Source organism: Atractosteus spatula, chromosome 20 (assembly GCF_055471065.1).
Source record: "Atractosteus spatula isolate fAtrSpa1 chromosome 20, fAtrSpa1.hap1, whole genome shotgun sequence".
NCBI classification, from domain to species: Eukaryota; Metazoa; Chordata; class Actinopteri; order Semionotiformes; family Lepisosteidae; genus Atractosteus; species Atractosteus spatula.
This window is the reverse complement of record NC_142725.1, coordinates 3490427-3517769: the sequence shown is the minus strand read 5'-3', so window position 1 is coordinate 3517769 and position 27343 is coordinate 3490427. Positions and strand designations below refer to the sequence as shown.

The 27343-nt window shown below is 41.4% G+C and overlaps 1 protein-coding gene across 1 annotated transcript in view; it reads left to right on the top strand.

Annotated features, from left to right (window-relative positions):
• The window catches only part of kazna (kazrin, periplakin interacting protein a), a 607183-nt gene that overhangs the window by 503755 nt on the left and 76085 nt on the right, over positions 1-27343 (top strand). The window contains exons 6-11 of the mRNA XM_088937941.1: positions 2613-2749; positions 5492-5662; positions 6490-6573; positions 8535-8724; positions 11249-11382; positions 16696-16819. Coding sequence (XP_088794067.1) covers positions 2613-2749; positions 5492-5662; positions 6490-6573; positions 8535-8724; positions 11249-11382; positions 16696-16819 — 840 coding nt within the window. The remainder of the gene's footprint in view (positions 1-2612; positions 2750-5491; positions 5663-6489; positions 6574-8534; positions 8725-11248; positions 11383-16695; positions 16820-27343) is intronic.

Genomic DNA, 27343 nt, shown 5'->3' with positions numbered 1-27343 from the left:
ACAGGGATGGGCTGAGTACACAGCCCTGGGGGGTTCTGGTGTTCAGTATCGTTGTCAAGAGACGTTGTTTCCAATCCGGACTGTCTGAGGTCTCTCGGTCAGAAAGTCCAGAATCCGGTTACAGAGGGGGGTGTTAAGGTTCAGCAAGCTCAGTTTTTCTATGTTTCTGGGGGATGATTGTGTTGAATGCTGAACTGAAGTTAATGAACAACATTCTTGCATAAGTGTCCCTCTTATCCAGATGGAACAGGGCAAGATGAAGGGCGAGGGATACAGCATCATCGGTAGACCGGTTGGGACAATACACAAACTGGAGGGGGTTCAGAGAGGTTTGGAGTCTGGACTTAATGTGGCCCATGACTACCCTTTTGAAGCACGTCATGACAATTGGTGTGACTGCCAATGGGGCGATAGTCATTGAGACAGGACACAGTAGACTTCTTTGGCACTGGTATAATCATGGTGCTCTTGAAAGATACAGGGATGACCGCCTGGAACAGGGAGATATTAAAAATCTATGTAAAAACATCAGCTAACTGTGCTGCACATTCCTTGAGCACACGGCCAGATATATTGTCAGCTCCAGCAGCCTTATATGGGTTAACTTTTGCTAGTGTCTTCCTCACATCAGCTGCGGACAGGCAAAGCACCTGATCATCAGGAGGAAGTATGGTCTTTCTCGCAGGCACTGTATTTAGTGCTTCAAATCGCGCATAAAAGTCATTCAGCGAATCCGGAAAGGAGGCATCTCCGTCACTGGCGTGTAGAGTAGTCCTGTAGTCAGTAATGGATGGATACCCTGCCACATGCGCCGCGTGTCTCTGGTGTCTAAGAAGTGACCGTGAATCTTCTGTGCCTAGTTGTGCTTTACCTCCCTGATGGCACAAGAGAGGTTGGCCCTCGCAGTCCTAAGGGCTTCCTTGTCACCTGCTCTAAATGCTGCATTGCGAGTTCTTAGCAGTGAGTGGAACTCTATAGTCATCTATGGCTTCTGGTTGGCCCGTGTGATAATAGATTTGGAGACAGTGACATCATCTATGCCCTTGCTGATGTAGCTAGACACAGTTGCTGCATACTTCTCTAGATTGATACAGTTTTCATAGGTAGCGGCCTCCCTGACAATATTCCAGTCTGTGTGCTCAAAGCAGTCCTATAATGCTGAAGTGGCTCCCTCTTTCCTATCTACCAAAACAAAACCCGAAACACTCGGTCTTTGGTGTCTTCTAACGTCCTGCCTAACCTTCACTAGCTACCCAAAACCATACAAGACAAAAGGCACTCACCCATCCTAAACTAGTGTTACTAATACAGAGATCAACTACATGTGTAGAATGTACCCGACAACCTTTACTAACCTTTAACACAAAAGTTCACACAAATACACAAGTGAAACGAAGCCGAAGCAAAACAAAAGCAAAAACGAAGCTGAGCCAAGCAGAATCGAAGTCAAGCAAAAGGCCCCTTCATTCTGAAAACCTTCAAGTTAAATACTGAATAAGCTGAGTTCTGATTGGCAGCATGGGTACTAAGTAAGAATTAGAAGTGTAGGTTGCTTGAGGTTAGTGCTGAACGGCAAGACAAATAATGCATGTTCTTCTATAGACAAACAGCTGTCTGATATTCATCCTTCAGCAATGTCAGCCAAACAGTTTCCATGCATCCTGCTTGAAATATGGCTGGTTGGCTGGTATCTCAGCCCCAGCATGATGCTACTAGACTGGAAAAAAGAACATCTCCCATGTCCTTGGAAAAAAAGTCAACGCTTCATTTGGAAGTCAGATCAAGCTCCCCAGATGTATTCACTGAATGTTGTTCAATTACCAGGGTTTAATGGTGTTTAATTAACAAGGGCCAGCCAGCTGTGAGACTGACTGGAGAGAAAACTGCACCTTATTTATTGCAGGCAGGCACTCCAACTGATCAGTAGGTCCTAGCTGCCTCCGCTTTTTATGGGCTCATGGTATGGTGTTACGTGTTAGCCAGATTTTTTTTGTCATAAGTCTATCTTTAAAGTAAGTGGTCTGACTGCAAGAAAAGTTGTGCTAGCCACCTATTGAATATTCAGCAGCCACATAAGTTTAATACCTCAGTTTATTTGATGTTACCATTTTCTTGTACACTATTATTTATATGTCACGGAATTTGATTTTATTTCCAGATTTTCTTCATTTCATGAATCAAAGTGGTCTTTTGTCACAAAATTCTTAGGTTTTAGTAATGTGAAGAACTTTTTTATTAAGAAACTTGTTTAAATTCCCCAAAGGTAATGTAGCCTTCAGAATGCAAAGCAAATACTGGGAAGAATGTGGTATGAAGGACCTAACAGTGCAGACTAAAAAAAGTTCCAGACTTTTCTAAAGTGTGGTGGTGTTGGAAGGGGTACGGTGGCTGAAGTTAACTGCTCTTGTTGCCGCACTAAACTGAAGCACAATGAATCACTGTAGTGACAAGTCAAAGATGGCCGACAAGCTACTCTCAAATGTAGATTCTGGATATCTGAGAATCTGGGATGTTTATGTTCCAGATCCAGCAGAGATTCATGCATGGCAGCACTTTCTTCCTGTCCCCCTGGCCTCTCAAGTTTTAAATGTATGCTTGTATCTTCCTCACAGCAATGAAGGCTGATCGCAAGCGCTTGAAGGCAGAGAAGGCCGACCTGGTGAACCAGATGCAACAGCTGTATGCTACACTGGAGAGCCGAGAGGAGCAACTCCGTGACTTCATACGGAACTATGAGCAGCACAGAAAAGTAAGATCCCTGAGGTTCTTGGTGTAGGAATGGATACCTAAATCATAGACTCTTCCTGTGTCAGCTTCCCATATACTGTAGAGCTACGATTCAGTAGTCAGGCTTGAGATTTTCTAACATCCATCCCTTTGTTCATCTGCAGTGCGGATGGCAAAGTAATTCACCTCAGGTCCCCAGCACACACTGTACCTGTGCTACACAGAACAGTAAACTACTCCTCAGCTCCTCTTCTTGAGGCCATCCGGACCATGAGCATGCACAGAAATGAATTCACAGAAGCATGAAATTCAAGATTTGATACCATTCTGAAACAGTACATGTATGATAATGTAATTATAATAATAATAATAATAATAATAATAATATATAAACTTTAATAGTAGCTTGTCGAAGTGCTTTACAATAAGAAAAAACAATGATAGATGATAGAAAAGTGAGTGTAATCAAAAATGAGTGTTTTGAGTGCAGTAGAAGATGCAAAGACATCAATTAAGTATAAGCCTTTTGAAGAAGAAGGGATATAGCAGTTTCGTGTGGATTTAGCTAGCCCAATGAGTAGGGCATTGCGGTAATCAGTTCTAGAGAAGACGAATGTGGTGACCAGCTTTTCAGCTACAGTTAGAGAGAACATAGAATGTAGTCTGGCGATATTTCTGAGTTGGAAAAATGATGTATTTATAACATTTTGCACATGTGGGTAAAACTATTTCTGTTATATTAATATGTAACAAATATGACATATAACAATATATATATATAATATTTACATATAAATACAAAACTTACACAAATGTATAAAAAATTAAGTATCATGAAAGTGAAACTGAATTCATATTCGGTTTGTGGTACAAACTGTGTTGAAGTTCAGAAAGAGTAAGAATGTTCACTGCACCTTGTGGGAATTTTAAGAGAAATTTATGGTTAAATTGACTTGCCTAATCAATATAGATTTGCTAGTGAGCCATCAGCTATCATCTCTGGAGGTTCATGGATAGCAATAATCTTCCACTGAGCTGTTTATAGAACTGTTTGCAGTGGTGGCTTCTGCACAATTACTCTAAGACAGAACTGAGAAACCCAGGGTCTCGTCTGCACATGAATACAGTTAATAAGTGCTGCAGGCTGCACCCCAGACTCTTCTCCTTCACAAAATTTTATTTTGAAATGTTCAAAATTCACATTTTGATCATAGGTTTTCTTCAGTGTCTGACCAATCCCTCCAAGCTGTTTGGTTATTATTCAAATGGACTAGTAGAGCTTGGCCACGTAGTAAAATAAATCCATGTGTTAACTGCCATCATATCCTCAACATGCCATAAAACAGCAGCCTAGTAACTGGTAGTAAAAAAATGTGCTGTTTTAGTTGGGTCCTCCACATCCCTCTACCTTTCCTCCTCTAAAGACACTTGCACAGCCACTCTGTGTCTGTGATACCTTAGCTGCTGTTGAAGCCATAGGCTCATGGTAGGAAAAGAAGTGGAAGGCATGTGTGTTATCTTTATCTGTCTTGTGCTCATATGATGTGTTTTAGCAGTTAGTAATGATCAACAAGTAGGTTGATAAAAAGCAACTAACTAGTAATTATCAATTAACAAAACATGGCTTAAGCTGGACAGAAATCTGTTGACCAAGTGTAATTTCCTAGTATGAGAGATTTTCTAGCTCTGATAGCAAGATATATTGAGTGGTGGGAGTACATTGCTTTGTATATTGACTACTAGTACCATATACTGTGATGGTGTGTTGGGGGACTGCAGTGACGTAGAAGGTGATTGAATCAGTTTTAATTGAGTCTTTCAGTTTGCCACATGTTCTCACCGGTACTAACACTAATTTGTATTCCATTAGTGTCCAGAGCAATCTTATTAAGGGTGATAACACCAAAAACCAACACAAAACATTTATGATAAACTCTTTGGAAATTCCAGGTGAACCTTATTGCACATAGTATTTCCATGTTTTAGGCTACTGTGGTAAATCAGGCATTGGGTATTTCAAAACTCCTTATATAAGAGGTGTTTATATACTACTGCCTCTCCTTCCCATCAGTCTACTGTATAACAGTTTACCTAGAGTAGAGTTGGATGTGTGTTGAGTTTTGCGTGAAGTTGGTTTTAGTGATTAATTTACAGTAAGCTCAGAACACGTTTTGTGCAACTCTAATAAATGAATGGACTTCCAGGCATACTGTAAATAAATACAGAGCTTAGGAAGACACGTATGAGCAGTAAAGACAGAGGAGCAGCTGGCATATGTTTCTGGTGAAGGTGAAATGTCAAGGAAAATGCTGTTGCCTTCCAGCTCAGCTCATAATTATTGAGGCTAAATGAACCTCCATGTTAAAGCATCCTAAGAGTACTAAGCTTCACTACTCCTGTCATTTAATCTTTTATCTGAGAGTGTTTGATCTGGTGAAACATTCACCTGTGTCTCATCACTTAGCCTCTTAACCTGTAAGTGCTGTACATAGCCTCAGGGGAATAACAGTTTATCTAAGCATATGGATACACTCCTGTGTGTAGAATTTCTTGACAGCTATGCTTTGAAAACCAAAACCGATTGTAGAAGTCAGCTTCAAAGGTGGAATGAGACAAAACAGTTCAGTTAGACTGAGCATTAAAGAATAACATCGTGATAGAGATCTTCAGTCACTAAGTGTATCCCAGCAGTTGAAATGTCCTCCCCACTCTCTTGTGTCCTACTTTGACTGTAATGTGAGACTTTTGTGATCTGTGCTGACAGGAGAGTGAGGACGCAGTTAAGGCACTGGCCAAGGAGAAGGATCTGCTGGAGAGGGAGAAGTGGGACCTGAGACGGCAAACCAAAGAGGCCACAGAGCATGCTGGCACTCTGCGGTCCCAGCTGGCCCTGAAAGAGAATAGGATCAAGGAGCTGGAGGCAGAGCTGGCCATGGTAGGCAGTTCCCTTATAGATTTCCTCTCTGGGTGAAGCATTTTCTTCAATATCTTCATAGGAATTCAGGAGTGTGTTTATCCAAGATGTCATTGCCTATCTTTTCTTTTTTACAGCTCCAGTCTCTATAATAATATTTGTAAAGAAGTTCTGCAGGCAGTTTCTGCAGCTTTTTGAAACCATAACACTGCAGTAATGTGCCTTTTAAAGACAGCTTGGTTCTTGTTTTGCTGAGACTATTCTGAAGATTTCATCTACTTTCAGTTTGCAAGATAGTGCAAACTGAAAGGTACTTCTGTCCATGTTTATTGACTCCTCTTGGTTTTTTTTCCTGAACTCTGCTATGAAACACAGACTTATTGCTCTTTCCACCATGAAATTTCTCATGCCTGTTAGTTTTGCTTGGTGAACTGTATCATGCTACACTCCTACTGGTTTAGTATACTTACAGAGTGTGGTGGCACAGCAGTCTGAAGTCACTCTGCTAGCTGCCTCAAGGCAGCTCCAGCCTCACCACCTTCCCCCTGGATGGTGAGAGTTATAGGACATGAATAGGCCAGCCAGGAGAATTCAGTCTTGTAGTAATATAAGATTTGAGTTCATAATTATAACAGTTCCCCTACATATGAGCCACATTAGAATTGATTTACTAAACAATAACAAGAGAAGGGACTCACTCTGGTTGGATACAGTGTGACATTCGAGACCCTGTGACCAGTAGATGGCTAGTTTTAGTTCAGCCAAAACAAAGTCCAGCCCCCCCGTGCCACCCGAACTGTGCCATACTCTAGTGTGTGTGTGTGTGTGTGTGTGCCCTGTTTCCTCAGATGAGTAACTGTGTGGCACAGAAAAAGGAGTTCCGAGTGTTTGACCGCCCTGTGGAGAAGGAGCCCTCCCCCAGGGCCTTGGCGGTAAGATGAGGATTAAGCACAATGCCCCTCAGCTCTGCTCTGGCTGGGTGGCTGCAGAGGGTGGCAGCAGTGACGGGGGCAGGGCTGTGTGCCTAGCTCAGCTTTCTGTGTGGTGATTATGATGCAAGGGTTTCTGGGTTAATCTTGCATTCACTAACACCCAACTGACACCCATTAATCTAACTGATTAAGATATCAATTCACAAAGTTTTAACAAAATCTTGGTAGATATTGAGATGTGTACAGTTTACGGGATGATTTTAGAAGCTGTTTGCTCTAGCACAACGACTTTCTCCCTGTTTTTCTAGTCTAGGTAACCCCCGTTAATCTTCCCAGTTATTTGGATGTTCTTTATTTTTTGCAGATATGTTGTCTCTGTGCATTTAAACATGTACAGTTACTTCTAGAAAATAGGCACCAGATATATAGTCCTACAAATCCAAGACTTCACAGGACCACTCACATCACAGCGCAGAGGAAAAAGCTGACGGAAAATAGTAATCAGGCCTTAGTCAGGAGCCTGACAGCTACTTGTAGTCCTGGTCTGATCAATTACATCAAAAAAGAGCCAGCTGGTACCATCCAGGACACTCCTTTTAAAAGCCTAATGTTCAAAGGCCATGGATTGTGCCCAATCTGGTAAGGATAATGACTTCTTTCCAGGAATCATGGGGCCAATTAAAGTCACCAATGAGCCATGCTTTCACTCATGTACTGAACAGGAGTTGTTGTGTGCTTGAATTAACTCTTTTTAAAAAGTACCATTCCACCAATGATGACTATGGAAAAACCTTCTCACGGGCCAATGATGAAGATCTGCATCAATTACAGCCACATAGGGTCATTGAATCCTCCTGAAACAGATCCCTTAGGAATTTTGTCAGAAACAGTTTTATTGCATATCCCCTTAAGCTTCATACAAAAAAGGCTTGTGCAGAGACACAGACACAGAACCGCAGAGACGGTCTGAATGTGAGCTGATGTATTATTTTTAACCATTTGCTTGGGCAATCGGGAATTGTCTGAGCATTTGCTGTCTGCAATGAAATGCAGCATTGCAACTGTCCTCGAATCACAGCTTGGTTTGTCAGCTGAGATTTCTCTGTCTTGAGTGATGCTCTCTAATAAAACACGATAATCACACTGGCATGTTGGTAGGCACCTGTTGTTTGCCGTGTGTACAGTATGTGATTACATCTGACCATTGTCCTTGCTGCGTTTAGTGCTGTTTGAACCAAGGGCCAACACAGGCCAAGATTTTCTTTCTGAGTAGATATTTTCTGTGCCAATGGTGGATCCACAAACAAGATATAGTTGTATAATGAATGTCATATTCTGAGTTTTCCTTAGTCTCCCTCTGTGATTGGCGGTAAAATAAAATTCTTCGCTATGTCAGATTCTCAGCTTCACCAGCAGAATAAACTATCCTGCTTTGTACCAGTACAGCTGCTAAGACTGTTATGTAATGGCTTTGTTAACCTGAAGAGTAGTTTTTCCTTATCTGTGCTGTCAGCAGCTGCTGTCTCTGGCTGCTCTGTGTCTCTTGGAATGACAGTACACAGCAGAAAACTTAACACCTTTTGTTTGGCCCAGAGAGAATATTTTAGGCTGGAAGAGCAAGGAAGCTGTAGCAGTTATAGTATAATGTGGTCATCTTATGACACTGACATGTCTAGATTAAAGCCTTTGGAAACATTTTAGTTTTAGAAGCAGCTCATGTAGGAACAGAAGTGCAGAACTGTGGGAGCCTGGTTCCCAGAAATCAGAATTACCCCATGGCTCTCCAGGATGAGGGCTGCTGATGCGCATACAGTATAAGATGTTTACTAATAAGATGTTTACTTTTGTGTTCACTAATTTGGTGTTTACATTTTGTTTTTTTGGTGAAGACAGTTGCCTGCCTGACTCTGTGTTCATCTCTTACCAGCATTTTAACAGGGTGTTTTCTCCCCCCCTGCCAGGCGAAGCAGTCCCTAGCCACCCTTACCAAGGATGTGCCCAAGAGGCACTCCCTGGCCATGCCATCTGAGGCTGTGCTCAATGGTAACCAAGAATGGGTGATGCAGGCTGATCTGCCCCTGACCGCAGCCATCCGGCAGAGCCAGCAGACCCTTTACCACGGACACAGCGGCCACCCTTGTGAGCGGCAAGGTAAGCCACACTGCCTCGGAGCAGCAGGTGACGCCAACTTCCAAGACTGCAGAGCCCAGCCATAGGGACAAGGGCAGCCTGATCACAGAGGAAACACAGCTGTAACACTACACTGACATTTGGGCTGTGTGTGTCCTGCAAAGTGTGATGCAGGAGACAGTTGTTTATACTCCAGACACAAAGATAAGATAAGATCACTTTATTGGCCATTTACAATTTTTTGTATTACAAATGTGTCTTTTCGTATACCCCAACTTGCTCTCCATAAGACACACAGACAGGGAGAGAAGCTTGGGGTCAGATCGCAGGGTCAGCCATTTATATGGCACCCCTGAAGCAATTGGGGGTAAAGGCCTTGCTTCGGGGGCCCAACGGAGTAGGATTCCTCTGCCAGCCCTGGGATAAGAGCCGGTAACCTTCTAGGCACAGATCCTTAGCCACAGAGCCACCGTACCACCCCTGCAAAGGTGGTGCAGACAGCACTTAATATGGCTGGGTTCTTTATGATATTGAGAAGTGTTCTTTTAAATGACTCCAACCAGCATTAGGTCAACACAACTTAAACAACATAAAGTCGACCGAATCACGGCACAAGACATTCTTTCCAAAAATAAGAAATCTAAATAGCAATTCCTGCACCTGCCAGAACTTCCAATTTTACTGTGGTACTCTCTCCTGCCACATCCTGAGGAACAGACAATGATAGATACTTTATTAATCATGTGAGGGAAATTGTAGTGCAACAGCAGCCTGGCACAATCAACACAGCACAGTACAACATAGTAATACAGAATAAACAAAAATAAAACAGAATGTACAGTGCACAAAGAAGATGTATTGCACAGTAGATATATTGCACAGTCCACAAGCATATTGCACAAGTGTAGATGTATGTCACACAATTATAAATGGAGCCTGTCTAACAAAAATGTTTTATGTAATAACATGTTTGTACTGTAAATTTTGTGTAAATTTTTCTTTGACAGTACTCAAATTCATCGGTCATGTCAATATATCTCTTTGAATTTGAATTTGAGACACAGGCTCATGAGAGAGACATAGAGACAACCACACACAGACCCGTGAGAGAGACACACATAGACACAGCCCCATGAAAGATAGAGAGATGCATATCTGTGAGAAACAAGTAAAGGTTTCAATCATCAGAGCACTTTAGCATACTGAGTTTTGACCAAGAATCTCTCAGTGGAAGGAATAAATGTAAGACAAACAAATAGTCAAAAATCAGTTCATTAATACTGTATATTAACTGAAATTAACAATGTAAATTCTGTATTTTATTAATATTGCTAAGCAGTCCAAGCATTAGGATACTGTATGAGTCAATCAATCACAGTCAGTCACAAGAATTGTGTGCTCTTGCAATATTGAATTGTGAAACAGCTTGACCTTCACAGCTCAGGCACTGTGAAATTGCATGTTGTTGATCTGAGCACTCCTGAGCTTGCAGGTGTGGGCAAGTTGTCTGTTTCAGCATTCATTTCAACCCTCTCCGTCTTGATACCTTTCCAGTCCTGAACATCTCAAATGCACCTCCTTTGTGTGGTACTGTACCTCATCTTTGGAAATACACATGTTTAGTAATTGAGCTGATATTTCTTTTTTCTTTCTGTTTTCAATCATACCTATATCTACAAACACCCTGAGACTGAAAATAATGTATAGAGTGTCAGTGCAGGAGTAGCCCTGCCTGGTCTCTAGTGTCGGGCAGTTGAATATTGCCTATGGCTGTGCTTTTATCAGCCAGGCACCTGTACAGCTCAGAGCCTTCATACAGCTTCAGGCATGAATGTTCCTTTATAGCTGGTAGAATGCACAGCATTGTTATCAAAACATTATTATTATGCCAGATTTTTCATAATTAGTCAAATACATCTTTTAATTTATGTTTTATTTATGTTCATGGATCTTTTTGTTTTCAAACCAGAGCAATATGAAAAAATGAAAAGGCTAATTTGCCCAGATATTGTAACTCCAGATTCATCTCTGATGTAGGACTGACAGAGCTCTTACAGGGCTCTATGTATGGAGAGCTGTCTTCTTCACTGGGTTAGACTACCAGGACAGTTTAGTGTTGTGTTGAAACAGATGTTTGATACAGTGTGGACTGTAATTAAAGTATGTATTTTTTCCCTTTGAAACAGGAATTGTTGCATTTTCTGTTGTCTCTTGTGTAATATAATAATCAATTAATTTAAGTATTACATCTCCTGAAAGTTGAAATGTTCTAAAGTAAACTGTTAGGTTAAAAAAGTTTACTGCATTGTAGTATTCACAGGCTTACAGAATGTTACATAATGTCAACTCATTAAAGTAATCTCATAAATACCTTAACACATTAAGAACTTTGTCACTTTTATTTATATTTAAGACAATGTTCTTTGTGCTGTGTAATAGCTGAGTATGCTGCTCTGGTGCCTGAAGAGGCTGGGCTCCGCTGCTCCCTCACAGTGCACCTGGGACATTGCTGTGTGGCCCTGACCCCATTTCCTCCTCTCAACAGCGGCTGTGAGGGTGAGTCCCTGTCACTCCCGTCAGCCCTCCATCATCTCAGATGCATCAGCTGTGGAGGGAGATCGCTCCTCCACCCCCAGCGATATCAACTCCCCTCGGCACCGGACGCACTCCCTCTGCAATGTAAGAGCTCCTCGTGGTCGACACGTTACCCCAAGTAATCACACCTCCGCAACCCGTCTCTGTCGCTGGCAAGAGGACTCTCACAGCCTGGTTTGTTCCACAGTAATCTTGGCTCCCCTGTATCTCCTCTGTAGGAATTGTGAAGGGCTCAGATATTACTAACACTCCCCAACTAAACTGTTTCAGAAAATGACAGCATTTATTGATAATTCTCATGCATTTTCATACTCTTGAAAGGCACTGGCATGTGGTGTTTAGTTTAAATGACCAAAAAACATTTGGTTGTAATCTGCTCAGAATTTCCCATGTAAGCATTAAAGTACAGACCCAGCTATAGGCTGTGTAAATGTAATGAAAGAGAAGTACAGTGCCACTTTCCCTCTCATTCCAGTTTGAGAATTTTTGCATGTGTCACATTTGGAGATTTGAAGATATGGAGCAGATTTCGCTGTGGAGTAAATAACTTTGAGAGTCGTCCTGCTAAGAGTGATTGATTTTTCTGGTTTTGGGAACAATATTGGTCTTCTCACTGTTTATTCATCATGTTTCAAAAACTCTGGTGTATACAGGTTTCAGCCCAATTAAAATGAGACATGGCCCTGATACAGCTGTGGCAAAGCAGAAGAACACAGTTCCAGTGATATTTCTTATGGGTTGTGCACACATAATAAAGAAAGCTGGTGTGTTTACCACACGGGGAATATCTGGCAATTTTACAGTCTTGTTTGGGATCCCTCTCCCTCTTTGTGGATTTTTTGTACATTGTGGGCATTCCCATTTTTGTGCATGTTCTAAAAAAGTAAGCAAAAGAAATAATAATAAACAGTTAATGTATACAATGTTGTGCTTCTACTGAAGTCCGTATTGTCCATAGCCTCCTGGACACTTGAATGCTGTCCTGAGTGCTCCCACACGGTCGCTGTGAAGTGCTTGATCTGAGTGCAACAAGATTTAATTCTTTATTAATGGAGACTGTGAAGGCTATCCACTGCCTTCAGAAAAAAAGAGAGGCTACAAAGATAGGGAACCTCTCAATTTTTTTCCCAGAGAACCTCTAGAGCTCTAGTGTAAGTAGTATCCTTACATATGACTGTCTGTGTCGGCCCTGTTTAGGCATGTAGTCAGCTATCTTGTCCATTTTGTGTTTGGTTGGTGTTTTAAGGGAATCATGTCATCTCTATATAAGAATGCATATTTTAATATAGATGGGCTGTTTCCTTTGCTCCTAGCTGTTCTTGGTGAAGAAGTTGTCCATTTTATATCTGCAGGGATTATTTAGCAGCCATATCACCCTGCAACTAGCAACCCACTGAAGCTAAGCAGGTGTGGGCCTGGTCAGTACCTGGGTGGGAGACCTCATGGGAAAAACTAAGGTTGCTGCTCGAAGAGGTGTTTGTGGGTCCAGCAGGGGACACTCACTCTGTGGTATGTGTGTGTCCTAATGCCCCAGTATAGTGACGGGGACACTATACTGTAAAAAAGGCACCATCCTTTGTATTAGATGTAGAACTGAGGTCCTGACTCTCTGTGGACATTAAAAATCCCAGGGCGTTCCTTGAAAAGAGTAGGGGTGTAACCCTGGTGTCCTGGCCAAATTTCCCATTGGCCTTTACCAATCATGGCTTCCTAATAATCCCCAACTATGAATTGGCTTCATCATTCTGTTCTCCTCCCCACTGATAGCTGACGTGTGGTGAGTGTTCTGGTGCACTATGGCTGCCTTCGCATCATCCAGGTGGATGCTGCACATTGGTGGTGGTTACCACACAGGTCCCCATTACCTGTTAAGCGCTCTGAGTGGAGTGTCCAGAAAAGTGCTATATAAGTGTAAGCAATTATTATTATTTAAAATAGCAAAAGAATGACAACAGTCATGTCAGTGGTTTGGAATTGCTATCTGTAGGAGACGAAAGAATGCACAGCCTGCTCTGGGCATTTGTATTTAATTTCAAGGCATCAGTTTTTTTAAGAACGTCCTCGGCGCTGATACAATATCTGTGCACAGCCTGCCTGTGATATCTCTCACTGCTGGTGCAGGTTCAGATTAGAGAGTTCTGTGATTTTCAACCCAACCCTGGGGAAAAGCGGATGAATCAGCCAGCAGATGAGGAAAATGCTTCAGGGAGGAACAGTGTGACAGGTGTTGTGTGTTGATTTAAGCATTACTGTTTCACAGTAGCATTTTTGCTAACACTTAACACACATTTGGAATATACACAAGCACCTTACATACACAGTCACTTGTAAGGTTGAGAGACAAAGTGTCGGGTCAGGAGATGATGCCTCCTCACCTGACACTGTGTCAGGATCCTTTTTGGAAGATCCTGGAGAATCAGTGTACACAACATAGTTAGACAGTTGGCACTGTTCTCTCATTTTTCTTCCCAACATATTTTTCAAAAACTGTTACAAGTATGAGTTTCTTTTTTCTCTAACAGACCAGTCACATAGCCCTCCCAGTGCTAGCAAAAGATTGACATCTCTGTGTTCAAACACTCAGGGAAGTGTGCATGGAGATGGTTAGATCAGACCTTCCTCAAGTTGCTGTACTGATATGGACTGGGGTATCAATGGAAAATTCCACCCTCTCCCAGAAGCTGGAGCAAAGATCTCTTCTTCGTGTCAGAGCCAACCTAGCTGAAGAGGAGTTTGTTGAAGATATTGGTTTTCCATCCAGTTTACCTCAGTCATCGAAGCTCAATAATGCCCAGAGTGTCTGAACATATGCCCTCAAATGCCTTCTGTGATGTGGCAGTAGGTTGCTAATTGTATGTCAGTTATGTTGAACTTTCAGCCTTGAATGAATTTAAAATTGCTTTAATTTATATTTTAACTGAAAGAGCTGCCTACTGATTGAGAGTATTCAGTGTTAATTTAGTCTAAATGTTACTTTGCAACAATATCCTTTAATCAGCCCCAGGATCAGCCTCAGCTCTTTCTTAATTACTTATGTTCTCTCGTATCAGTACAGGAATGCTTCAGCTTTTGGTTTGTGGTCTTTAAAATTCAGTGAATAGGTTAGAAACAACAGAACTTTTTCCCCATGTTAATGTAGTTTACTAATATCATCAAAATGCTTTTTGTAAGATCCTGGTGAATCAGTGTCCACCACATGGTTTGACAGTTTGCACTGTCCTCTCAGTCATTTTTCTTTCCAACATGTATTTTCAAGAATTGGCACAGGTAAGAGTTACTTTATTTCCAAGATACCTGTCACAAAGCCCTCCCAGTGCTAGCAGGAGGTGCTCCAATTGTCACAGCAAGACAAACAGCACATAAGGAAAACTATGTCATCAGCCCTTATGTTATTTATGTGCTAAAGTTCTGTAACCCATACCAGTCCTTGAAAAGCTTTCCCCCCCAAAAAAAAACCCAACAGAACAAGAAATCAAAAGGATTTGTATTTTAATAAGACTGGTTTTGATGTAATAAATCAGACTATTTGATCGGAAAAGGGCGGCCCTTATTTCCCTAATCCTTGGGGAACAGCACAATGAATCCATCGTTGATGAGCTCCTTAAGGGTTTAAGCCAAATTAGTTCCACAGTTATTGCAGTGTAGGTATTTTCAGCTTTTGAAAAGGGATTGTTTTTTTTTAACCCACTTCAGCCAGAAAACATTTATCCTCTTAAACTATGTTATGCTTCTTTAAAATTTTGTTAATAGGGAAATTCACAACAGGAAAATTGCAAGGTACTGTAGCGAGGCTCTGTGGCTCCTGTATAAGCAGTCTACTCCTGCAGCATCATTACCTTACTCAGGTACCAGTAGAATATTTTAACCATTAATTTTGTTATTATCTTGTTTGAGGTGGTGATTTTGATTAATTGGATTTTCTCTTCCTCAGTTTTCCTTCTGTTCTGCCACTACTGACCGTGTATGGACCTTTATCACATGGGTCTTCGTATCACAGCAGGTGGCCCCTGCTAACAGGGCCAAGATTGTTTAGTAACCAGCCATCACCTCTCCAGTACTTTGTCATCTGAGTGTGTTCTTCCCCTCCCGTAACCATTTCAGGACATTGTTGTGCATGTGTCTAAGTGATTATGTAGCACATAACAGTCAGGCTACGAACCTGTGGTGCTGAGAAAATATAAATTAGCAACCGTGTCAGGTGTGATAAATTCTGACAGGATCATCTTTTAAATCCACAGAATTGATAAAAAAGAGTTTGAGAGCATTTAAAGCTCAAATGGTAATGAATTGATAATCAATTGATCACCCATTGTTTATTTGATTATTAATTAATTTATTTATTATCTATTAATTACTTCCATTAACCGATGGCTTAATGTATTGTTAATATGCAACAAGTCACTCTCTGGGCTCCCCCCACCTCTTCACACCTCTTCCAGCATTGACATTTTTAAAACCCATGTAGCATTACTGCAGTCTTGGCAATAAACCATGGAGTCACAACTTGCTTTTGACTTGTAGGGTAGAATAAGTGTCACAGTCTGTCTTCAGACCTGGTAAATTAATTGCATAATCAGAGGTTCAGATAGATTGACCATGACCAACAAATCCTAAACAGCAAAGTTGTTTTCATCAGAATCATGTGCAGCAGGATCTTTGACTGAGTTTCGTCGGGCTGCTTTACAGTTATAGCCCATTCTGTGTGTACGGAGTGTGCTTAATGTTTGCACAGGCACTCTAATCTCAACTGCTACAATCTGGTATCTATCAAATCGAACAGTGTTTTATTAAAGCAACTACCATTGCTACTTTGTGTATGTTTTGTTCTTCCTCTTTGTGTAAGAATATCCACACAATGTACTGATTATGCCGTGAACAAGTCATGAGAAATGTTCATTTCTCCACAATTACATAATTAAGAGCTTTAGCACAGAATCTAAGTAGACCCCTACTAATGACAGTGCTATTGCAATCACCTACAAAGGGATCTAGGAATAAAGTTAGATCTGGGGACCCGGGGCCTGGTCTGGGTTGGACAGTCCATCTCTCAGGGGCTGCATTTCTTTTCTTTAAGGGCCTTGTGTTGAGTATCTCAGATCTACTGCATTACCATCTGTCCATAACCACCCTCTACCCCCATCTATCTTATATTGTCTGTCACTCTGTCTGTCTCCCTCTTGGTCTCTCTGTGTCAGTCTCTTGCTCTGTCACCTGTCCCTCATGGTCACTCGCTCTGTTTCTTTCTCTCGCTCTGTCACCTGTCCCTCATGGACACTCGCTCTGTCACCTGTCCCTCATGGTCACTCGCTCTGTGTCTTACTGTCTTTGCCCCTGTACCAGATGGTCACTTTCTCTGTCTTTCTCTTGCTCTCGCCCCCGTCCCCTCTGTCTGTACAGTCACTGGAGGACCTCGAAGACCAGAAGCGCAAGAAGAAGAAGGAGAAAATGGGTCTTGGGTCCCTATCACGGGTCTTCGCCCGGGGCAAGCAGCGCAAGTCTCTAGACCCAGGCCTGTTTGATGGTACTTCTACTCCTGATTATTACATAGAGGAGGACGCCGACTGGTGATGCCACCAGCCTGAGTGCTCTGTGTGTGCGCGTGTGTGAATGAGCAGCGTGAGTCCTGACAGACACAAAGACAGAAATGTCAGTAATGAGCCCTTTTCTCCTGCTGTGTCTCTGCCTCCCTGTAATGTACGTATTTGCAAACAAGAAACAAAATATATATGTATGTATATAGAATATATATTTATATATGTATGTATATATATTTATATTCGGATATATATACGTATATATGTATATATATGTGGGATTATTACATGTGGATATGTTAACTGTCGTCTTCAGAGAGATACGACTGTGTTTTAATCTTTTACTTGTCTTTATATATTTCTTTCCGATAACTGGAAACTTGAAGGACTGCTGTGTATTTGTAAATAACAGTCATTGTGCACTTTGTGCTTGTAAATGTCTTTTGTCCTGAATGCTTTTTTTAAAATTTGGTTTTAATTCATCTGTCTTATATTTTTCTATCAATACCCCAGTTGATCTGCATATTTGATTTGTATTACTCAAGAATACATGAGATGTTCACCCGGCTCCTGAAGAAACAGTATCCCTTAAGCAAGCTGCAGGGCTTCAGTCTCAGGAGTAAATCTGTTTCAATTAGGATCTGCAGAGTAACACAGCTACTGTAAGTGAAATCTGGGTACATGAATGGCTCTGGGGTGACACATGGAGAATTATAGCTTTCTATCTGAGCTCTCTATCTGTTAATCTTCAGGACTCCCACTCTCTCCTTCTCAGTCAGTTTCAAGGTTCAGATCTGGAGGTTCTGTTTCCAGTTCATAGCCAGGATGAGACCTGCATGTGCAGCACAAAGACAATAGTATTTAAAGTTTGTACTGACATTTCAAAGATTTATGGAATTTGTAAAGCTTATAAAACTGTAATTTTTCTTAATTCCATAGGGGGAAGTGAGACACTATTGTGTTCCTCCTCATCGTAGCTAATTTCTTGTGTTTTAAAACATGTTTTTATCACAAAATATTAAAAAATAGAAGAGTGATTTGGTGGAACTTCTCTTACATTCCACCATAGTGTGTTCTGTCCAGAGTGTTGTCTGCCAGAGTAGAATTAGCAGGAATGCCCAGTGTTCATGAGAAGAGAGTGACTTGGTGCATGAATGTGTATCAGCCTGTCAGCAGTGGGCTGTCACCTCCAGAGAGACCCTGCTGAGTTTAATGGAATCCCAGTTAAAGGGAGGATGGGGAAGAGTCAAACTGACAATTTACCTAGGAAAATTTCCATCCATCTTGAATGTTCTTGCAGCACTTAAAGTTAAAAAGTAAGAGCCTGTCAGAGGCTGTATGTGAGTGACTCTGTGAAAGAGCTCAATAGTCTCTCTATAAAAGCCTCTATAATGAAGGTCATTAGCACAGAAATGATGCCTGCAAGCTCTCGTGTTGTTGATGGGCATTACAGTCTATGCACAATGTTTTTCATGGCTCTATAAATGAAATAAAATGAATGAGAAATTGGCATTTCATTGTAAAAACTGGCCAATACAGCATCAGCCACAGTTATGATAAAAGAGCTTGCTGGCCTGTTCTCAGTAGTCATCAGAATCTTGTTTTTTAAGCTGTGTTTAAGCTGTGAATTTGGACACATAGCTAGAATCACTTCCTACCAGCCTCACAGTCCAATGCAAAGTGGTCAATCCACAATGAGGTTATTCACAAGAAATGGCACTGAAATATAAAGTTTTTCATTATTTTTTCTAATTAGCATTTTTTGTCTGCCTTTAAACCAGTTTCCCTATTGTCCTTAAAGTGCTTTCCTCGTGCTGCTGTCTGGCCATTGACAAATGGCCAATAAGAAGAACTGACGGTTGCACCTCACTGCTAGTCACTTAAGGAAATATGAGTTTTGGTAACAAACACAGATACAGACTTGAACTGCAATATGTTAACTTGAAGAGGAAGCAGTAGAAAAACACGTGTTGACATAACTATCTGCAGTCGTGTCACAGATTCAAAAATTTGTGGGAAGCAAAAATACCCACCTGTTATTGTTTAAGGAATCTGGATTCCACCAGTTCCTCACAGTTCTTTTTATGACACTATCTGTGACAATGACACATTTATTTTTTTATTACTATTCCAATAAACTTAATATTCCCAAGATCTGAATAGTTGACTTTTGCTTTAATATCTCAACTTGCTTTAATATCTTTAATATCTGTTGGAGAATTAGGAAGCCTATATGGAGAGATCAGGAACTGCCATTTACCTGGATGCCTTGAATGGATTTAAATTCTAACCATTAATCAGTGTGAAGAGTGTGAACAAGGAGCTGGGAAAACCCAATCATTGACAACAATGGAGAATTTTCTCATTTGGTGAATCCTTGACACTTCAAGGATTACTTTCTGTTGTCTTCATACATTTTGGTCAAAGGTAGCAGCAGTCCTGAAAAAACAACATCATACAGCTTGATGGGTTCAGTCTGCAAACAGGGTTCATCACCCAACATCAATTGCTGTTGCGAAACTAACAGTTTAAAGGTACTGTCAGGTTGTAATATATAATAATATGTGACATATGAAAGCTTTGCTTGTCAAGCGTGAAACAGTGTCATCCTTCTCTTTCAATATTGTTATGCTTTAATACAGGTGTTGTATTCCTACTCATTATTGATCCAGCCCAGCATATTTTATGGTCTTTGGTACAGCTGGCATTGTTCAAGTCACTTCTCTGTTGAATGCATGAGTGGGTGTCCTGAAGATTAAAACCAGACATAACAAAAGAACGCTTTTTTGAATCCTTTGCTGTGTTGCATCAGCTCAAAAAATTAATTAACATCTGTAAGCTGGATCTGCCTAAAATGTAATTAAAGAGGTGCCAAAGGTTAATAGTTTCTGACAGTAAAACATGAGTAGAGATTGAGGCTTTATCAGCAGCATTGCAGAGTTTTGCTGAATTGCACTGAAGTCTGCCTTGCCATGTAGGAATGCTTTTGTCTTCATCATGTTACTAAAAGGCTACTGGCTATCTGTCCATCTAACACTTGACAGTGTGATTAATTATGGGAATGTATATAAACAGTAAAACATAATTACCCACACTGCTTTGCAAAGGGAACTGTCAGGCATGGAGAAGGAAATGACTTTTCTTCCTTCTGTCTGGCCCATCATATCAATTCATATCATTCATTGTTATTTTATTTTATTTCATTCCTTAAAGGACTGCCATTTCTTTTTTAAACAATATCCTCCTCATTTCATTTTTCATTTTTTTAAGTTTTGTAAATTAGGAATTATTGCTTAAAATAAATCTACTACTAAAGAATTTATTTAAATAAAGAAGATAAAAAGCTTAAATGGATGAATAATTGGTTAATTGTAGATTACACTTGGTTCCTAAGTGTTTGGGACCAAGGCTACTGAAGAGGTTTAACGGCATGGAAACATATGTTAAATTCTAAATAAAAAGCTTATTTTAAAATAAAATAAATAACACTGAAATGTCCATGTGGCTTTTTTCTTTTCCCTATGTTTGGTTGTTGTGGTAAGGCTTATTCCTACTGTAACTCCTGTCACAGTGGATGGAGATACCATCTTGTCCAATGGCTGTTCCCAAAACAACTGATGTCATCCTTTGGCTCCCAGAAGTGTGTGTTTGGCCCCATGGTGTCAATAACTGTTTCATGACTCTGGCCTCACCTCCCATTATTAACCTCCGCTTTGTGACTTTCCTTAGCTTTCAGCCTTAGCCCTTTGAACCCAGGCAGTGCAATGAAAGCAATGGTCTACAGTATGTGAAATAGTGGAATTAAAATGCTATTCTAACAATCTGTTTTCCATGGAAACCCTCCAAGACCTGTTGTTGGCTGTCTGACACTGCTGTGGTTAAATGATGAACACAGACTATACTACACTGAATGGATCTGTCTGAATCCAGTCCCACTTTGAACGAATAGGCTTATCTTTCAAGAACACTCTAGGACAGTGGTTCTCAAACTATGGTATGCAGAGCGCCTCCAGGTGGTATGCCATATGACCCTGGAACTTTGTTGTGTGCACTGAAAAATCGGGATGGGTTTTCATATTTTCTATTTTAATACGTACGTATAGCCTACGTACTATGATACAGCACGCGCTAATACTTGAGAGGCCACAAGAGCTAAATGTAATTCTGCACCATTCTATAGGAATGCGTGCTACGAACGTAAGTGACCAATTGTTTTTAAAAAAAGGTATCTCCAGCAAAAAGGGAGGTAGGAGAATGGGCGTGATTTTGGAACACCCCCAATCTTGTAAGCACAGGGAAGCATAGAAATGCGTGCTATGAACGCTGGCAATCTTGTGAGCACAGGAAAGCATGCTAGATAACAGAAAGATATTTAAGAACTGTTCTAGGTTAATTTGAGAAAAATACACAGAGCGTCTCTGTGTTTTGCTCCCATGCGCATGAAATAAAAACTTCTTTTAACTTCTGAGATAAACTCCTGAAACCGAAATGGGGAAAAATGCAATCTTGCGGATTGCTTAAGCAGGTAAGCCCCACACTATTTTTGAAGAACCTTATTTACCGTTGGCAAAAGAGCTGACATGAATTATGTGTGGAGAAAAAGCTGCTAAACAGCTCGACCTGCTGCCCTCTCTGAAAGACGCAGTCACTCATAGAATTATTGATATGGTGGATGATATCAAAAGTATGCTGATAGAGCGTGTTAAGATGAGCAGATGCTTTTCACTGCAATTAGATGAATCTGTAGATGTCGTCGATTTGGCCAATTTGCTCATTTACGTTAGATACGAGTTAGAGGGTACGTCCCATGAGGACTTTCTGTTCTGTAAGCCGCTACCAACAGGAACTACAGGAGAGCACATATTTCAGCTTCTGAACGAACAAATGGTTCTTATTTGGCTCCCTGTTTTCACCAGAATATATCCCAGAGTGCACAGAGGTGTGAAAGACAACACAGACTAATCTACTACAAAGCATTCATGTTTAGTCTGGAAATGTTTTCTTGAGAAAATATCACATTTTCAAGGAAAAGGGGCTTGACTCGCTTGATCTGGACTATAGGAATTTTCATTAAAATATTTCATTAATATAAAGGATTTTTTTCCCAAAATAACATTCCGTAAGGTTCCCAAGAGTAGTTAATGTACATTTTTTAAACACAGACAGCAGTTTTCAGTTTTGCATCATCCCCTAAAGATTCTGCTTCCCCCATGGAGGTATTTCAAGGGAGCCAATCTTGTGCCCACATCTCTGGGAGCTGCACGCAGTTCAGGGTGTAGATTTGTCTTGTTAGGCTGTGCTTATGTTTACCACAGAAAGCCTTCGGAGTGTTTCAAGAGTATGGTGCATGCTGGAAAACCACCACTGGCTAAGCATGGCTTGCTACCTGACAGCGTGGTTTTTAGAAAGGACCCACACAGGTCTCATCAGATAACAGCTTCTTGCTTAAAATCTACTCTAGAACACAAAACACATTATTTCTTCAGCCTACTGTCTCCTTACTGCGTTATCTTAGCAACCAAAGCTCTTAACAGGGCCTGGTTCTGAATTCATGAAAAAGTCTGCTGCTACGCTTAGGAGCACAGGAGAAGAGTGCGGTAAAACACTGGAATTTAGCAGTAAGGCCTCATTTAGTCATTGCAAAATACCATGGTTAAGATCCATGTTAAAATTCAAAGTCTTTGGGTGGTGTCCAGAGAACCATTTATTAAACCTAACACTCCCTGGTCTTCCTGCTTTATTCACCATTGCTAGAGCGTGGCATTAACCCCCTGCAGTCCTTCAGGCTGTTGAGTATTGTCTGAAAGATGAAAGTGAATTACCATATCAATCTGGAGCAGAAGTGTCCTGTTGTCGAGAAAAATGAGCCAAAAAAACATTTAATTTCTTACCTTGCAATACATGAAACACTACTAGCCAGCTTTAAATAAGACTCCTGATTTTCAAAATGCTAAAAGAAACACCTGATTTGTTTTTAAAACAAATGTCATATTTGAATAGGCTTCAGCTCCCCTACGACCCTGTATTGTATAAAGCGGTTAGAAAATGGATGCATAGATGTCATATTTGACTCTTCTGTTTATGAGTTAGAGGTACTCTTCTCTTAAAACTAAATATTTTCCACCCAAACAAAGAATACATCTCTATTACATGCTTGTTTGTAACACAACCTATACGGTAGAATTGTTTGGAGATGTGCAAATATGGATGTGATCATGGCAATGTTCATGTGCGACAGTGGGTACAAAACATGCACTAGTCACATCTGAACCAAATTACCACACCTGACACAAGGTAGAAGAGAAAAGACCAACCTGTTAGTGGCGAAGACCCTTTTAGCTTATGTCCACCTGGAATTTCCTCCCCTTAAACATTTTGTTATATCTCTGCAGCAGAACATAGCAGGAGCCTGGTTCAGGTCTTAAATTGAAGCTAACCCCGTTGGCTTTGCGTGTGAACAGTCAAATTTATTATATGTCTTAATGTGTCCACTCAGCAGACAAACATATGAAAAAAACAGCAGGCAGAAATGTTGTTTTGGTCTTCAGAGGTCAGAATTTTCAGTTCTAGGCCTGTCAGGGTCCTGAGAATGAAAACCTTGTTCTAGGTGACTACTAGCTTGAATAAAATTCTGGGACAAATTGATCAATTAGAAAAAAATTCTACAAAATGTTTTGTGAAGACTGGACCTGGAATGAAATTTCTCGCATATAATAAATAAATCATAAAAATATTGAAAGTAATAACAATAAAAACCATTGCAATTGCTATAAAAACCTTTAGACAGTGCTAGAGAGCCTTTATCTGCTGTTATGCATTGAAAAAAAACCTCAGAGTTGCCTTCTGGTGTGAAAAAAAGGAGCACTGATAAGAAACTCATTGATTACCCCTTCTGAGTCAATGATTGACAGCTAAAAAGCAAGTGGCATGCAGCCTGAGGCTTCTAGAGGAAGTCTTACCTCTAAGGGCTCTGAATGGCTGAAAATACAATGAATGACAGCATTTTTTACCAACCTGATCGCCTTATTTCTTCTGGTCCTGCTTCAAACACTTACTACAAAGTCAATAGATAGATACTTTATTGATCCTGTGAGGGAAATTGCAGTGTAACAGCAGCTTAACACAGACACAGTGTAACGAATGATACAATAATAATAATACAATACATACAATACAATCAGTACAGTGAGAAGTGCACTAAGAAGAGTTACTCACAGTCCAGAACACACAAAGAACAAACCAGAACAGAACAGAACACAAAAAAGTCGTATTGCACAATATGACTATAAATATAAATGTATTGCACAGGTCCCTGGCATATATTGCACAAAAACGGTTTTAAATGGGAAAAGAAAAAGAACAGATGTATCAGTTAACTGTTCAGTCCAGAAACAGGTCACTGTCAATGTTGCCTCTGCCCAGACGCAAGGTGGATGCGTTGTACAGTCTTATGGCAGAAGGCAAGAATGACCTCCTGTAGTGCTCCCTGTCGCACCGTGGATGAATCAGTCTATTGCTGAACATGCTCTTCATTTCTACAAGCATGTCATAGAGGGGATGGGAGACGTTGTCCATGATGGCCTCTAGTTTGGACACCATTCTCCTCTCAGCCACTACCTCCAGGGGGTCCAGGCCAGACCCAATGATGGAGCTTGCTCTTCTGATGAGCTTGTTCAGCCTGTTAGAATCCACTGCTCTAATCCCAGAGCCCCAGCATACCACCGTGTAGAAAATGGCCCTCGCCACCACCGACTGATAAAACATATGTAGCATCTTACTACACACATTGAAGGACCTGAGCCTCCTCAAGAAGTAAAGTTGGCTCTGACCCTTCTTGTAAATGACCTCGATGTTCTTAGACCATTCCAGTCTATCGTCGATGTGCACTCCCAGGTACTTGTACGAGTCCACCATCTCCACGCCATTCCCATGAATGTAGACAGGAGTAGGTTGGACCCTCTTCCTCCTGAAGTCTATCACCAACTCCTTAGTCTTTGTTACATTCAATTGCAGGTGGTTTTCCCCACACCACTCCACAAAGCTGCTGACCAGTCCTCTGTACTCTTCTGTACCTTGATACATCCCCCAATTGAAGAGTCATCTGAGAACTTCTGCAGGTGGCATGACTTTGAGTTGTATTTAAAGTCCGAGGTAAAGAGGGTGAAGAGGAACGGAGAAAGAACCATCCCCTGAGGAGCCCCTGTGTTACTTACTACCTGTTCAGACACACAGCTCTGAAGTCTCACAGACTGTGGTCTGCCTGTCAGGTAGTCGGTGACCCACGAGATCATGGAGGCATCGACTTGCATCTCCTCCAGCTTCCTCCTTAGAAGTAAGGGCTGGATGGTATTGAAGGCACTGGAGAAGTCAAAAAACATAATCCTTATGGTGTTGCCAGCCTTGTCCAGGTGTGAGTAGGCCCTTCGCAGCATGTAGATGATTGCATCCTCCACACCAACACTGGGCTGGTAGGCGAACTGTAGGGTGTCCAGTGATGAGCTAACCAGGGGTCTCAGGTGGGATAAGACCAGCCTCTCCAGTGTCTTCATGACGTGAGAAGTCAGTGCAACTGGTCTGTAGTCATTGAGGACAGAGGGGCGCCCTTTCTTTGGTACCGGGACCAGGCATGATGTCTTCCAGAGCACAGGGACTTTCTCCAAGCGCAGGCTCAGGTTGAACAGTCGCTGGAGCACTCCGCTCAGCTGATCAGCACAAGCCCTCAGAACTCTGGGACAGACGTCATCTGGTCCTGTTGCCTTACCCTGGTGCAGCCTCTTCAGCTCCCTCTTCACCTGGTCAGCCGTGATGGTCAGCCTGGCCTAAGGGATGGTGCTCATAGCGCTTTCAGCGCTGCAGGTGTTAATGGTGGAGGTGTTGGAGAGTGGCAGCTGTAGGGGATGGGGGGTGAGTAGCTGTTGGGGGTTGTAGCTGTAGGCAGCCATGATTGTGGGGGGATGGAGGAGGTGTTGGGCAGTCGCAGCTGTGAAAGGTTAGGGAGCGTGTGGCTGTGGGGGGATGGGTGTTGAGCCAGAGAGGGCCCTGAATCAAACCTGTTAAAGAACTGGTTCAACTCGTTGGCCATCTCCAGGTTCCCCTCTGTTGCACCCCCAGCCTGTTTGAAGCCAGTGATCTCTCTCATGCTGCTCCATACATCCCTCACCCTATTCCTTAGCAGCTTGTCCTCTACCTTCCTCCTGTAGGCGTCCTTGCTCTCTCTTAACTTCTGCTTTAGTTTCCTTTGTACACGCTTGACCTCTTCCTTATCCCCCCTCCTAAAGGCTCTCTTCTTGTCATTCAGAAGAGCCTTCAGGTCGCTGGTGATCCAGGGTTTGTTATTAGAAAAGCAGTGTACTTCTTTGGTGGGGATGGTGTTGTCTACACAGAAGTTAATGTAGTCAGTGACACAGTCCACCATGTTGTGTATGTCGTCCCCATGTGGTTCGCACAGCACATCCCAGTCGGTAGCCTCCAAAGCACCACGTAGATCCTCCATATCTTCCTGAGACCATCTCCTCACAGTCGTCATTGTTGCAATAATATCAATATCAATATCCTTCAGGAGGTAAGCTAGTCTAGGCTCCTGTGGAAATATATATCGTGCTTCAGAATAAGGTAAAAACATGGGATATACAGTGTATATATATATTTGCTGGTTTTTGCTTTTGTGGTTTTGTTTTGCTGACTTATTGATTACCTTATCGATGCATATTGGAAGTTTGGAAGTGCATCATTAGATAAAAAGTGACTTCATGATCGATTGTCTTGGTTTAAAAAAAAAACTTTTTTTTTAAAACTCCGGTTGTCCTTTTTCGATTGATAACATGGTTTTGTGGTTTTGTTGGTAAAAAAACTATTAGAAATTACGCAGGAATCAAAGGTAGATGTTGATTTACACCGTGGATGCTTACGACCACGCCAAGGATAGCACAGGTATGATTATATGAACGTTTTTCTATCGGTTCAAAAAATGGTTTTGTGACGCTCTAGTTGAACCCTTTTCGATTGATAAAAGGTTTTCTGTAAAGGTTTTGTGGTTTTGGTGATGTAAAATGATGAAGTGAGACTGGACTTTTGAGGCAAGTTTTTCTTAGAACGTGGCGGATCCGTCCATGTCCAGCATTTAGAGGTTAAGGGTAGAAATTAGACATCCAGCATAATTAGACACTTTAGTGTAGACCAGTCAGCAATATTATTTCTGCAGTAATGATAGATTATGATGGGTTCAACTCATGATCAAGAGCCAGGGCAACCACAGGTCACCAACCCTGCGTAAGATCAGTATTTTCAAATTAAGGGCTCCAGGATCAGCATTGTTCTTAATACCAAACTACTATAGAGACACATAGATGTTCTCATTACCTGATCAGCTTCATAAGATGATGACATATTGTCTTAGTGCTGAATAACGAGCACAAAGTTGTCCAACACAAACTGGCCAAACAGGACAGTTTGTGTTCAATGACAGATCACAGTTCAGTCTGCTGCAGTATCATGGTAAGAAGAGAAAGTGG